This window comes from Lactuca serriola, chromosome 4 (genome assembly GCF_051521515.1).
Source record: "Lactuca serriola cultivar US96UC23 chromosome 4, Lser_US96UC23_V15, whole genome shotgun sequence".
NCBI lineage: Eukaryota > Viridiplantae > Streptophyta > Magnoliopsida > Asterales > Asteraceae > Lactuca > Lactuca serriola.
The window spans coordinates 68,977,501-68,993,456 of NC_136411.1; the positions used below are offsets into that span (position 1 = coordinate 68,977,501).

At 39.2% G+C, this 15,956-nt stretch overlaps 1 protein-coding gene across 1 annotated transcript; it reads right to left on the reverse strand.

Annotated features, from left to right (window-relative positions):
* Nucleotides 1–10,845: 10,845 nt before the first annotated feature.
* LOC145101829 (uncharacterized) lies at nucleotides 10,846–14,304 on the reverse strand. The gene is made up of 2 exons (XM_079039106.1): nucleotides 13,187–14,304; nucleotides 10,846–12,068 (listed from the first exon to the last, which is right to left on the reverse strand). Exons 1-2 carry the CDS (start codon nucleotides 13,390–13,392, stop codon nucleotides 11,006–11,008), a joined length of 1,269 nt encoding a protein of 422 aa, XP_078895232.1. The 5' UTR covers nucleotides 13,393–14,304; the 3' UTR covers nucleotides 10,846–11,005.
* Between the last annotated feature and the right edge of the window lie 1,652 nt (nucleotides 14,305–15,956).

Below are 15,956 nucleotides of genomic sequence, written 5' to 3' on the forward strand. Positions count from 1 at the left end.
CGAGTCCTCTATTTTCATTGGACCGAGTCCTAATGTTTGGACCGAGTCCCTTGATCTAAAATCAATATCAAACTTGCTGATTGGTATTTTATGGACCCAGTCCCGCTTTGGACCCAGTTAGATAGCATATCAAACGACCCCTTAGTAAGACCCAGGGTTTTGGCCCTCAGATTGGCAAGGAAGACTACGAGGCAGCTTGTGGTATAATGACAATACTATGGTTTTCACATAACGCTTTTATTGATTGGTTGGATATGTCTGATATATATGGATCATTTGATATGTTTGGTATGTGGTATTTTGGGAACTCACTAAGCTTTGTGCTTACAATTCGTGGTTTATGGTTTCAGGTACTTACGGTTCGAAAGGGAAGGGTCTGGCTTGATCACAGCACACACACCTATGTCTTTCGGCAACTTATGATTTTAGGAATCATTCTGATAATTGTTTTAAATTGGAATACCTTAATGTTCGAATAAATGTAAATGGATGTTTGAATCTATATATTAAATACGGAATTTTTACCCTTGATTTTTGGGATGTCAGGTTGGTATCAGAGCCTTGTTTTGAGGGATTCGGGAATACTCTCGGGTGTGCCTAGACTCAAAATGAGGGTTTGATGGATGTTTTTATAAAATAGACATTTAAATAAAAGGAAAATTCTAATCAAAGAAAGGGGTGTGATGCGTGCAATTGGCCGAGCTCAAGTAAGTGGTTCCTAGAATACCAATACATCTTTATTATGATATATGCTATGATTGTTAGAATTACATGCTAGATTACGGCTAAGGATCTGCTCAATATTATATGATAGGAGAGATGCGTTTTTATGCCTGATTGTATGAGCTTTAGAATTGCATGCTAGTATGGATTCCAGATGAGTGGATAGAATGGCTTGGTTAGTGTATGTTGGTTAGATTTTTCTGTTGTCTGAATGCTGCTTGCTTAGTGCGTTGTGGGACTCTTAGTGATGTGAAATAACTGCTAAGTGAATATGCTAAGTCATATTTGGCACAAGTTAAATAATCTTAGAGTGATGGATTTGACCTTATTACACAACTCTTGTTTGAGTCCAACCGTTCTAGGGTTGAGTATTTTACTCAAAGGATTATCTGATCTTTGTTGCAAGTGACTATATTCATGAGGAAGCTAGTTGACATTGGTGGGAGTCCTTCAGCAGCTAAGTACTGGGTGAGGTCGGGAAGCTAGGAGAGCCTAGGATATGCTTCAGTGTGTTAGTAGTGTGGTTTAGTGAGTTTTGGTGTGTTGGTTTGTGGAGGCGACTTAGAGGACCCGTGAGGATTGTCGAGGATAGTATGGGTAGGTATGGAAGGTAGTATTGGGTCTGTACTACTGAAAACACATGATCCATACTCGAATCATTGAGAATCTTGGAGAATCTAAGAAGCTTATGGGAGGAGGATGCTTGGGCATGTTTTAATCGTTGACATGTTGTATTTTAGTTTAGAAATGAGTACTTAAGGAGGTGGTTTAGGTTCTGGTTCTGGTTCAGGTTCAGGTTCTGGCTCAGGTGCACGTGTTGAGTCGATCAGCGAGCAGCTGCGGGAGTTCATTTCATTGGAGATTTCTCATATTATTTCGTAGATCTTGGATGAGTGCTTGGGTGCGTTCCGTGCTGAGATTATGGCTATTATTGGAGCTTGCACTCTTTCTTTCCAGGAGTTTCGGGATTGTGGAGGTCTTACGTTGCATGGGGAGAGGGACCCATTGTTAGTAGGAGGTGGTTAGAGGATATGGCTAACGCATTCAGGACAAGTTTCTGCCCCGAGGATGCGAAGGTCAGATATGCTTCCTGCCTATTAAAGGACAGGGTGTGAGATTGGTGAGAAGAGTTTGGTGGTGAGTTGGGTGACGATGTTGTTGATGCTATGTCATGGGATGACTTCTCGACCAGGTTCTGAGCTAAGTTTGATCTTGCGATTGAGGTATAATAGTTGGCACAAGCGTTTCTGGATCTCTGCCAGACTACTGAGACATTTGCAGAGATCACTGCCAAGTTTTAAGAACTTTATTGGTACCACAGTATGCACCAGATAAGGAAATGAAGAAGGTGAGATATCATGATATGTTGTGGGATGATATCGGGGAGTTTGTGAGTATTTCAGGGTGCGAGACCCTAAATGATAAGGTTTCTAGATCCCGAGAGTGGGAGATGGATTTGGAGCACCTTGGGAAGAGGGGATCAGATCAGCTGCATACTGTAGAGGGTCCCGGGAAGAGACCCAAGACTTTTGATCATCGTTTGAGAGGCTAGCAAGCTTGGGGTCAGTGCATCATGTGTGGGAAACCGCACGATGGAGTTGATCATCCCAGGGATGTGGGTTGCTTTAAGTGTGGCTTGGTTGGTCACGTCAGTGGGGATTGTCCTCAGGGGGCAAGCCTGTTTTGTTTTCACTACGATCATGTGGGCAGTCCGATATTGAGGGGAGGAGCAGTGAGTGTGCTTGCTCCGTCTACTTTGAGGATCAACAATGGACGAGAAGGTAGGGCAGGATCCCCAACGGAGAGGAGTCGGGCTTTGCAGTGTCAGACAGGGGAGGTCTGTACTCCAGCAGACAATGTTTCGGGTATGTATCTTTTGCTTTCTTTTCGGCTTTATTAGTATTTATGTTGTTAGAATCTTGCATCGGTTTGGGTAAGCGTATCTTTGGTTTCATTTCTCTGCTTATGCTTAGTTTATGTTTTCAAGAAATGTTATATGCCAACTACATCCATGAATTATTAGTGGTTAGTTTAGAGTTGTTTCTTTTATAGTAGGTTTAGAGTGTTCAGTGTTATATTGGTTTATAGTTGAGATCGGTTCAGGGGCATTGTGTGGAAGGTTTATGGTCAGGATTCAGCGGGTTAGTTATCCAACATTGCCAGGATTCAGTGGTTTTAGCAATTCTTTTTGGAATTGCTTTTGGGGGTGCCGAGGGAAGTGGTTTGTTGCTGAGGTTTTGGTTGGAGCATCCATCCTATGGACTTCAAGATTCTATTGTGATATCATTTTAAGCATCTGGGATTATTAGTGTTGTTGGGATTCGAGAAGTGTTCAGCTGGTCTTCAGGGTTTGTGCGGTCTTTTGGGATGGTTAGTAATGGAACACTAGCATTGGTAAGCATTGGTTGACAACAGATCGATCATTGGAGGGTAAGAAGGGTTGGGAATCCTTCGATTCTCGTTTGTTGTGGGGGCTTAGCTGAATCAAAGTGGGGGGGGGGGGGGAATCAATTAGTTATTTTGGAACAAGAGCTGGTGTGAAACTAGGATGAGTTTCGTATCCCTGTCGGGGAGGAAGGCGGCCCGAGTGGCTGTCAGGATTGAGGATTATGTGAGTTGGGAGTTCGAGAAACTTCAAAACATTGGGTTCGCGTCTTCTTGGTGTTTGATAATGGGCTTTAGGGGGAGGGGCACAGGTTGGGGTTCCAGTCATGACTCGAGTTTAGCTTAGGTGTTTGGTTGAGTGCGTGCTTGACTCTGGGTATCTCCAAATTGATAGATTATCGGTAAGGAATTGGGCGGTGGTTGTGTTAAGGTGGAAGTGATATAAGACTGTGGGGTGGCCCATAGCATTCACTAGTTAGCAGTTAGTATAAAAGTATTGTAAGACTGCGGGGTGGCCCGTAGCATTCACTAGCGGTTAGTTAATATGGGAAGTTTTGTAAGAATGCAGGGTGGCCAGTAGCATTCACCTGTCCTAGTGCAGCGGTAAGATTGTGGCAAATCTATAATTTGCTCATGGATCTCTTCAGATGGTTTAGGACAAGGTGGGTCTGTTCGAAAGGTTGTGGGAGGGCCACAACATGTTAGGAATCAGGAATTGGTAGATCGCGGGAGACCGGGTATGAAGTAAGACTACAGTTCGTTCTGTAGAGTTCAATTTAGCATCGGGTTGATGTCGTGATGGTTCGGGTAATTATTGTTAGTCGAGATTTTCGTTCGGAAGTTGCGTGAGGCAACTATGTGACTGTCTTTTGGCTCAGCAACCGGGTAGGATTCCTATATTTCACACAAGTTGGGACCATGGAGGTCTCAGCTACTTTAGGAAAGCTACTAGGAGGTAGTGTGATGTTTCGAGCAGTGGTAATGCTCTGGTATTCTTGTGTGTGGGGTAGCATGTTGGTTGGGAAATGCTATGTCACTTGCAGTGGGATTGAATAAGCTTAGAGTAATTGATTTGACCATGTGTCTTAGCTCTCGTTTGAGTCTAATCGTTGCAGGGACGAATCTTCTACTCGAAGGATTATCTGAGCCATCTGTTAAGTTTGGGTGTTTTGCATCTGGTTATGATCAGTGGATTGTTCTGTTGGTAGCATCGAGATGATTAGGGTGGGAAGTGATATGTTTGGTCTGTTATTGGTTGAGAGCTTGGCATGGAGTTGTTTTAGTGTGAGCAGTTTGTCGGGGAGTCAAACCACTGTAGATTCCAGGTTTCAAAAAGGGTTGAAGTGGGTTCCTTCGGGGGTTCAGGGTTTATTTTTTTCAGGATGGAAGTTTGATTTGGGTTCAGTTGTCTTGGGAAGGTCGTTTTATGCGCAAAATTTTCGGTTGCATTCCTCAAGTTGTTTGTTTTGATACGAGTGTTAGTAGGGAGCAATTTCGAGGACGAAAACTAATGTAAGTGGGGGAGAGATGTAACGCTCGGTTTTGGATTTGTTTCTTTATTCAGGGTTGCGGCCCAATCTTCAGTGGTCATGAGGCTTAAGGCTTTGGGAAAGGAAGAATCTGGCCCTTCTCAGATGCGGGTGTTATGGTTTAAGTGATCCAAGTGTTCGATTGTGTCTTCGGAGGTCAAGGTTATAATTGTAATTCGATATTTCGGTCTTTTATGGATTTTGGGTTTTCTTCGGGAGGTTTTAAGGATTGGGTGTTTTGTTAGAAGCGTAGGGCTTCTTGTCACCTTTCTGTGGATATAAGGTTTGTTGGAAACGGACCTAAGATGAGGAAATTATGGCATTTTGAAGATTTTGGCAGAATTGGCCCCTAATGGAAACAGTTGGCAAATCGGTCCCATGCAGGCGAGGAAGGATTACACGTGTCTGGTTGGGTATGCCCAACGTAGCTAGGGTAATGGTCAAAGTGCCAAACCCTAATATTTAGGGTTTGGGCACTATTTAAGCATCTTTTTGAGCTCAAGGCTCTTTCATTCTCAGCCTCCATTGCCTTCTAATCCTCATTTTGAAAGCCCTAACGTCATTTTGAGTGCCTGAGAGATCTAAGTGTGCTTTTCGTGTGTTCTTGCCCATTTCGAAGAAAGGGTGCTTGGTGCTAGCTTGTGGTTCAAATGAGGACGTTTAGATCCAGACGTTTGGCTTCATTTCCAGCTCATTCAAGTTATAAAGTTCTCATATTGTCTTCTTTTGTGCAAGTTTGAGTTTAGGGCAAGATTAAGGGTTTTTATGGTACATTAAGTTCTCCTTGTGAATTTGATCCATTCCAGGAGCTTGGGGAACTCACTAAGCTTTGTGCTTACAGTTTGTGGATTATGGCTTTAGGTACTGCCGGTTCGAAAGGGAAGGGCCTGACTTGATCGCAGTGCACAAACCTATGTTTTTCCGCAACTTATGATTTTGGGAATCACTTTGATAATTGTTTTAATTTGGAATACCTTAATGTTAGAATAAATGTAAATGGATGTTTGAATCTATATATTAAAAATGAAATTTTTACCCTTGAGTTTTGGGATGTTACAACTCCACTATCGATCAATCCAGTTCCACATCCCTGCTCTGCAGTGAATACTCAATGCTAAACAACGCACTCATCGGACTGAAAATACTCTCTAGGCTCTCCTAGGATTCCCTTCACACCTCTTTCCGTCATTAGCTACAAAATGAACTCCTTTTAATACCTACTAACTACTTCCCGAATACAATTACATGCTACATGCACTAGATAACTCTTCGACTGCATGATCCCACCCTACAACGATTATACTCAAACAAGAGTTGTGGAATAGAGCTAAATCTAACCTTCTAAAATTATCTAATCCCTGTAACATGCAACCTAATGTATTTGATTAATAGTTAGTTGATATTAATGGAAGTCTCTAGAAGCACAAAGCAAGCAACATTCAGGTATCAAGCAACCTCTACAAACATATAACCTAACAAGCTATCCAACCAACACATGGAACCACACTAGCATACAACCCTAACTGCTCTATCCACAGCACAAAATGCATCATCGAACTCAGGCAATCCTACCTTACAACTCTTGGATATCACTAATCATAAGCATGCAACACTACCAGCTCACATAGCAGGCATAAAGGCATCTCTCCTAAGCAGGCACACTAGCATGCAATACTGACCTGGTCCCTAGCCCTAAACTAGCATGCCATTCTATCAGCGCATAATAAAAACTCATCGCAACACATAATCACGTAAGGGTATTTTGGGAAATCACCGCTTGGGCTCTGCCTGATTGTACACACCGCTTCGGACCTACTTTCAAAACTCTTTAATTTCTTTGGAAAACCGTGTGATGAAAAATCATTTCTTTTGAAAAGTTATCACTCCTCAGTTTGAGTCCAGACATACCCGAGGGTGTGTCCAAATCCCTCAAACCAAGGCTCAGATACCAAATTGTAACACCTTAAATTTCAAAAAAAAATCATTTTTAATTTGCCAAACATTATTCATAAATCTGAGTCATCAAAAAATTTAAATCGTTATCAGAACAATATCAGAGTATCCCAAAATCCACAATACAGCATAAGCCGACGAATGTGTATAATCATGTCTTCGCCTTCCCGGAACCTACAAAAGTACCTAAAACACATTTAAATCAACATTGTAAGCACGAAGCTTAGTGATGTCCCCAAAATACCACGTACACAATAATTAGCCTCTTATGGCTAAATCTCAATAAGGACCTTCTGGTCACGTGTCTCGGTGAGGATCCTCCAGTCTCACGTCTCGGTAAGGACCATATGGCCATAACTCAATATAAACACAAAATAATATAACATCATAAGTCACAAAGACAGGATTCATAACAACACACATCTCAGTATAAGTAAATAAGACCCTTCAGTCAATAATACAATTAAGACCCTCCAGTCAATAATACGAAGAAGACCCTCCGGTTAATAACACGAATAAGACCCTCTGGTCACACATAAATTACTACACATGTAAGTATAGTGAGATGACTCACCTCAAACGCTACACGAATAATCCCAGACTGCCGCTGATGTTGTGAACTGACTCCCGAACTGAGCCAAACAACCCAACACCATAATCAATTACTAGACAAGGCTAAACCCCATCACTAGGCCCATAGGCGGCCCAACTAACCAGACCCACTAATGGCGCATACCCATTGGGCCTATAAAGGCCTAACAAGGAATACCCATGATCAAGACCAAAAGGGAGTCCAGTTCCAAAAGCAAATCCTCAGACCAAGAAGTCCAACTCTCAATGCCTAAGACCCAAACCCAAAACCCAAAGTCCAAAAATTCAAACAGGCCTGAAATGGAACTGGGCCATTTATGTTGGGCGTACCCACAGGTATGTTGCACGTACTCGCAAAATCCTCAGTACGCAGGGCGTAGACGCACTTTCTCCAACATCGACTTATGACTTAATCCCTTAAGCACTTAGCTCCAAAACCTCATGAAACCTTCATAATAAGCTCTTAACTGATAAAGTTGGCAACTTTATCAGTTTGTATGACTCAGTGGGTCCCATCAACCAAATTAATCGTCTAAGACCCATAATGACCACCTTAACACATGTGTTGGTCCATCCTTAAACATCAAGCAAGCATCTTTATGAACTAATAACCTCGGAAAATACTAAGAGTAGCAACTCAAAGCTCTTGGAGTGGTGTCAAACCACTAGATCTCACCCATGAGACCAAAATGGGACCAAAAACTCATATAATGATAGATTTAAGCTTCAAATGAGCAAGGTTAGAGCTTTGTACCTCTAATGAGTTGGAGATAAAGAAGAGAGTCCAGATCCATAAGCCTTCGCTTGATTCACCACCTTGCATCAGGCTTCCACTTCTTGAATAATCACCAAAACCCACCAAAGATGCACACAATGAGCTCACAACACTCTTGGAGGAGGCTAGGGTTCGAAATTAGGGTTTAAGGACAAGGAGGCTAATAAATGGGAGAGTCTTGAGGTTATAATGATGTTTATATATTGCCCAAACCTTAAAAATGTGGGTTTGGCACCCTGCCCATTATGCAGGGCGTACCCTTAGGTACGCTAGGAATACCTGTTCCTCCCACACGTTCCTTAGTGTTGCACAAGGGACCAATCAACCAACTTATTCCACCAAGGGCCAAACTTGCCCAAAACTTCAAACTGCCATAACTTCTTCGTTATAAGTTTGTTTCCAACGAACTTTATGTCCACATAAAGGTAACGAGAAGCCCTACACTTTTATCAACTTTATTTTTCCTGAAACCTACTCGAACTCAGATCTAAAATTCATGAAATGCCTGAACCAACGCCTTTACTGATACCCTTGGGCTCTATAGCACAAACCGAACTCTTTTGTCACACAACCTACCTTACTCGCATCCAAAAGGGTCTAAACCTTTCTTCTTTAAAACTTTAAAACCTCCTCATACCCGAATTACGGCCTACGAACCTTGAATCACAGAATGAGCCGAAACAGGATGTTACATTGGTCGTGCACTAAGCAAGGACAAACCCTTAATTTTTAGGGTTTGTGCCCTATTGAATCAACTTATGTTGCCTTGGGAGCATCTTATGGTTAGGCTCCACTTCTTCAAACCCTAAGAACAAAACCCTAGCCTCATTTGAGTGTTTGTGAGCCATTGTGTGATTTTGTAGTGGTTTTGGGCCCCTTGACGGAAGTGAAGGTTGGTGGTGAAGCTTTGGTGGACTTGGAGCTTGAAGATCCAAGATTTTCATCAACTTTGCAAGCCATTTGAGTTATAAAGCTCCTAACTTGATGGTTCCTTATGATAGATCTAGTCTAGGGCTTTAATTATGCATTTTTGGGTCCTTTAATCCTTGTTTGGGAGTATGGGTACTCCAATATCTTGGGGTGATAGATCTAGGCTTTTCTGAGGTCCCTTGTACATAAAAATGATAGTTTGATGGGTTTAGCTCAACCATGAAAGTTTGTTGTTCCTCTTAATGGAGTTTAAGTGCTTGATTTGGACTTTGGGGTGTTTTCATCCTTGTAAAGGCTCAAAGTTTTTGACTTTATGGTTTAAGGCCTTAATATGATGTTAATTTGAGGATTTGATGTTAAGTTCTTAAGTGATTAAGACTTTTGAGCAAGGAACTGGAGTCAAGCCAGTACGTTGGGTGTACTAGGTGCGAGCCCCGTTTCTGGATCAGTCGCGTACACAGGGTGTACGAGCCAGGTATGGCGAGCGTACGCTAACCAGTGGGCCGATGAAGTGGTGGGCTTGGATTATTTGGGTTTGTATTGATTGGGTTTGGACCTTAAACTTCTATGACATTAGATCATTTCTAAACTTTGGATATTGTTTGGCATTGGGTCTTCTTGGATTAGGCCCATAATGGGCTTTGGGTGCCTTCTAGGATTTTAGGCTATATTGGGGCTTTTGGAGCATTGGGTTGGGCCTTGGTTGTTTGGACAAGTGAGGAAAGGGTAAAATAGTCTTTTACCCTGGGATTTGGACAAATAAATGGGATTCATAAGTTATAGTTTAAGGCCTAATTGATAATTGGAGTTTTATTGATTATTTAGTGAGGGGACTTTCCAGATCAGTAGTCTGAGCAGTTATCTCATTTCTAGCAGTTTTAAGTGAGTCTCCTTTCAACATTTAGCAGGTCGAAGGCATCAATGCCGGCCCATAATTTATTATGGTTAGGGTGCTAGTTGTATGTGATATGTATACCGGGTGGGGCCTGATGAGTCTATTGTATGTCATATGTCTTGGTGATTATTGCATGTGTTTATGTGTTTATATGTATACCGGGCACAGCCCGATGCCAGACGGGGCCTGATGAATGTGATAAGGCGGGGCCCATCTCAAATTATTGACAGATCTGTTCTGAGCGGGGCTTGATGTCGGGCGGGGCTCGATGGTCGTTGGGCATGACCCATTATATGTTTGATATGTATGGTATGAGGTATTTTGGGGAACTCACTAAGTTTCGTGCTTACATTTTTCAGTTTATGTTTCAAGTACTTTCGGATTAAAGGAAAAGAGCTCAAGATGATCGCATCGCACACACATTATTCTGCATTTTATTTGACTCTGATGTAACATGATGAATATTAATATACTCTGATTTTATTATGGTTTTTTTATGAAACGTTTTGGATGATGGTTTTATTATTATAAAAAATGAAATTTTTGGTCTTAAAATTTGGAATGTTTCACAACGACATACCTCACTTTTAGCGGCGACGCCTGTTGCCGCTAATACTCGCGTTTCTTGTAGCAGTCATGTTTAAATGAGAAGGAAAATAGATATGGGGATCAACATATTTCTATATTTTCAAAATTATATATATTTGAAAAGAAAAGATTTTGAATATTGTATATGTATCATCATAATGATACTATTTAATTTTTGCTCATTTAGTTACAAGTAAAAGGTTACTGAACATGTTATTTTTTTATTTGAAGTTCTCATTAAACCTGTTACATCTGTCCTAAGGATCACTTTGAGTCAAAATAACAAGGTTACTGAAATTCCTCCTTCCTATATAATTAGCATCTACAAGCATGATACATTTCACCTGTGCATCTCGCTACAAGTTGCTAGTCACAAACCCAAAGGATTTTTTAATGGCGTATGGACGTTTAACAACATGTGCCAATGTGCTACACATAATGCAGTAGGCACATATTTGCAAGCAAAGGACACCAAATTGTAAATAAAGGACATTTATAGCTAAAAGAAAAGGTTGAGTGACAACCAAAATTTTTGAACAATAAACTGAAAATCCAAATCCATGGATGAAACATCTTGAAAATGTTCAACATATGCAAAGATAAAAACCAAGATAAGAGTGCATCCGATCCAAGTCATCATTCATCTAAGAGATTAACATTCAAACAATCACTGGGGAAGTACCAGATGTATGAAGGAAGGAACCCGCCTTTTCGACTTGTATCGATGGTGGAATGGAAGTAAGCATATCTCTCATATAGTGACCGATGATCAACCCACAAGTCTGATTTAATAGCAGCAGAATACTTGAAGTCGTTAACAAAGAATGCACATTCTTCTAATGTTTTTTCCGACGACACCCACTTCATTTCCTCAAAATCTAGTTTGTGAACCGTGTATGAATCTTTGAACCCACGGTCCATCACATAAAGGTTTTCACCCGAACTTACAAACTCCGGAAAAAAGAAGCCTGGCTGTGGAATATTCTTGTTTTGGAGTAAAGTCAATTTGGGCTCTGGTGTGAGTTTCATTTCACATAGACGACAACCAATGTTTATGGTATATATCTTCCCCTTGAAAGCATGTAAATCAATCGTGAGGAAAGTGGAGATACGACTCCATGCTCGTGTACCCGCTATAGAAAACCAAATTTGACAGGAGAATGTACACAACACCACAAACACCCACCCAGATACCGAAGGTGAATAGACAAGGATACCTCTGATTCTTGCTAGATCAGTACGTGCATTAAAGGGGAAACAAGGGAAATGAAGTTGCTGCCTTGTGATAAGATTTACAAGCCAGAAGTCTTTGGTTTCCCCTCCGAACAAGATCAGGTAACCACAAGTTATTCCAACACAGATCCTGCCAGCAGCATGGGGAAGGATGGTTTTGAACTTTCTACCTTCAAAGTCCTCTAGACAGCAGTACCACTCTTTCTTCTCATAAGAAGGATCAGAGATTGACATCAACATGGGTGGTCTGGATGCCATAAAAATCTTCTTATTATTGCGTGCGAGTGACCTCCATGTCTTGCACACACCACCGAATGCAAGAAAATCAATCACCCCCAGATTCATCATAACTAAAAAAAGCACATCAGGGTTAAGGTCTGACCAAGGTGCCACACCACCATTGACTCTCTTCCTGCTAGATGATGATGCACCATCACAATTCTGATTTCCGGTCATACTCCTTGTCCTGGCCATTCCAATATGCAAATTTCATATAAGATACAAGAGTTGTAAGTGTACACATATATACAGACATTTAAAAGAAGGGTTATTGACATAAAAGTACATTAAAGTGTCACTTTTAGCTTTAAAAGGTCCCTGAACTTTATTTGGACCTCACCAACACTTTTCCCAAAATCAACACTGACTGGAAACTAGCAATTATAGAAGAAATGGATGCATTTAACAAAAACAGTGCTTGCAAAATTGTAAATCTTCCACTTGGTAAAAGTTGTTGCAAATGGGTCAGTACTATTAAGTGCACTGATTTATAACAGACATTTACCCTAAACAAATAAATCGAAAGAATTAAGATTGCAAATAGTTACAAGTTTCCTAAATCCATGTATGTTCTTCCCTATAAAATCATCAGGAAAACACAAAATACAGATACAAAATATACAACATTTTCTCCATCAATGCAATTTTTCCTTTTTGCAGTTTTCATTGCACCGGAACACAAAGAAGAAACAGTATCATAGGCTTACATGACCCTCTACTACATTGAGAAGAGGATCAAGTGTAACTTGCTTTCCAGAACACATAAAAGCAACAAAATTAAATGAATTTCCTTCAACTGAGACTTAATACCTGAAAGGTAAGAACCCAAAAAATAAACGCCCTTTTCGAAGGTTGTTAGCGGCAATTTTTTATGGAAACTCGATTTTCATGTGAGAATCCAAGTATTAGATCAGAAATGTTAAATCATCGTATAGAGATCCAAAAGCTCATTTTGCAAACATTATTGCAGCTATATTAAATGTAAAGTACAAACTCCAGTGCTAATTAACCAAATTGAACTGATTAGAACACATTGAAACAATCTAGGGCAAAAAACTCAAATCTTGTCAAAAACCAAATTAAGGAAAAACAATCAGATTATAAGAAAATGATCGGATTTCTAGGATAAAATCCTCAAGAGATTATATCAGATCTTTTAACAATTAAGTTAAAATTTGTAGCGTGAACTTCAAATCAAATTAGGAAAAAGGTTTTAATAATGAAAACTATGGTGAAGATCGAAACACAGAAGACAAGTCGACAAAAGGAAACACTCAAATAGAGAAGCCAATGAGAAAAATATACCTGCAATGGTGAAGACACGGCGTTGAAGGTGAAGTTCTAGGGATTGCAAATTTGTACTCGAGAAAAGCATAAATACTAGAGATGAGATGGGAATTGAGGGGTAACATCAGGGTTCTATTTGGATGAGAAATGACAATCATACCCCTTAACAAGACGCGGTGAATGCACGTGACTTCACATGTGATCATTGTGCTTGGGCCAGTCATTCAATGCTGTATTAGAGCATATAATTTCTGGTATGCATTAGTATATTAAGAAACTTCATCATCCATAATAAATAGACATACAAAAAATGTATTTACAACAGCTCCTCACACAATATTTTCTAATAGTATGAATTACTTACTCCATATGCCTTGATTAACCATCTATTCAACTCAAAAAAATAAAAAATAAATAAAGGCAAAATGATTATGGAACCCAAGTACATGATATGCGATATGAAATGTATAAGAATGCTTGATTGCAACTGCAAAATCAGGATCAAAATAATTAGTCAACTATATAATGATAAAGAAATGTTCCCTGTAAATGATGGGATTCATTGCAGGAAACAAATAGCATAAACACTCCATCGAGGTAAAGTGTCATAGAATGCTTGCTTCCTACAAGTAAACCGATGGAAACTTTTACAGCAACATACACAAACACACACAAGTCACAACTCAATCCTATAAAAACCAAACAAATCAGGAATGGCAAAAATGAAACATATAAATTATTTCATATTAGATTTTTATGGGAAGTAAACTAAAAAGGGCAAATTATGATAACTTGCAGAAACAGAATGTACAACGAAATCCTAATCTTAATAATATTAGTAACAACAAAATCAAAGGAATCATGGAGATCTGACAGGCAGCTTTATTTTTTTATGATAGTTCACCAGGGTGATGAGGCAGTAACAATAGTGGGTCAATTTGGTATGTTTGAGTTTTACCACTCAAATTGGATTATGCTAAATGCTAAAGGTGCTAAAAGCAATCTAATCGATCAAAAGCGTGAGTGACATTGAAACTGCTTAAACATGAAAATTGAAAAATGCAAAGCAACAAATGCTAATTCAGAAAATCTTAAAAATGTTTCAACATATAAATCAAAACCGATGATTACAGAATATATATATATATATATATATATATATATATATATATATATATATATATATTCCCGTTGATAAAGATGGTAATCCAGAATAAGCAAAGTAGAGCAGACAAGATCCCATGCTCCATTACCGGCTGTAGAGAACCATATTTTATTCGTGGAACTATTTAATATGGCATGCAAACACCCACTCAATATTGATGGTTAAAAAATAAAGATAGCCCTAACTCCTATTTCAGGTGCAGCGTCAACAGAAAAACATAAATTAGGGAAATGAAGCTTATGCCTTCTGACGGGATTCACAAGCCAGAAATCACGGGTTTTAAACACTCTTCCTTCAATATCCTGTAGGTAACACAACACTTGTCTTTCTTATAAAATATGCAAAGATCCGTGTATCAACATGGGTAGTTAATTTGGAACCCATAAACCTTTTCCTGTTATATTTTGCAACGAACTATATGAGTTGCAAACTCCACTGAATGACATAAAATCAACTCCACTTGCATGATAACTAAAAGAAGCACATCATGGTTAAGATCTGACCAAGGCCCCACACCACTGTTGTCAGGAATTTTTCTAGATGTATCATGATTCTGGTTTCTAGTCATACTCCAATCTTTTACCATTCCTACATTTGCAAAAAAAAAATAAAAAAAATAAACAAATAAATAAATAATAAATAATGTAAGGCCTTCGTAAATGCAAAAGAGACAATAGTTATAAACAAGGGACAAGTATTCACACTAATACAAAAGCGGTCATTGATAAAGGTTATATAATCTAACTACGCCTATGAATATTTAAAATGTCCAAAATGACATTAGCAGTTCTTTATAGTACTTGAAAATTGTAGATGAGCCACATGGTCAAAATGTTCTTGATGAACACAAAGGGTTGCACTTACACCTACTCTGTTTCCTTCCTAAATACACCTTTGCCTATAGCAATGCTTCTTGTAAAAAAAAAACTTACCAAAATTTAAACAAACACCGGATAATCCAACGCAGAAAATCAGGACAATAAGCTAACATATAATAACTGATTCATTAGTATCATATATGGAGTTGTATAGAAGCACATGTCTAGTCTAAACTATTAAACCCCAAAATGAATGAAAAAACAAGCAATATACAACCAAAATTAATCAAAGCATAAAGCCTAAGAAATCAGAAATTATAATATTGAAATATTAAGTTTGAGTGAGGGCACATAATCAAGTTACAAACAAAGACGAGCAAAATTGAGATACTCTGGAGGAATAATTACCCACAGAATATTAGGGCTTGGGCCGGTGTTTAGGCCCAGGTTTTTGAGCTGGGACTGTGTAATGACGTTGAACCAGCCTAAATGGCTACTCTACCCTTACATTCAAAAAACAATTTTCACAAAAAATCAATTCAAAAGACACCTTTTATTAAAAATCCGGACAACTCAACAATGAGAATTCATATCAATTGAAGATTTAATAATATGAATCACCTACACATATAAAAACATGAATCTATAACTACAACAATAAATAACTTCCTTCTATAGAATGCAATCCATTCAAAATTTGGTTATCCTGATCACATGGGTCCCCAGAAAACAAAAGATGTTTCACGGGCAATAATCTATTACTACAAAACTCTCCTTCAAAAGGAAAGCATCATCAGGAATTTAT

Coding starts and splice junctions, on each gene's coding strand:
- LOC145101829 (XM_079039106.1), bottom strand. CDS start 13,392: ATGACTGGCCCAAGCACAATGATCACATGTGAAGTCACGTGCATTCAC. Junction 12,069..13,186: donor CCGTGTCTTCACCATTGCAG/GTATATTTTTCT, acceptor TGGAATGGCCAG/GACAAGGAGTATGACCGGAA.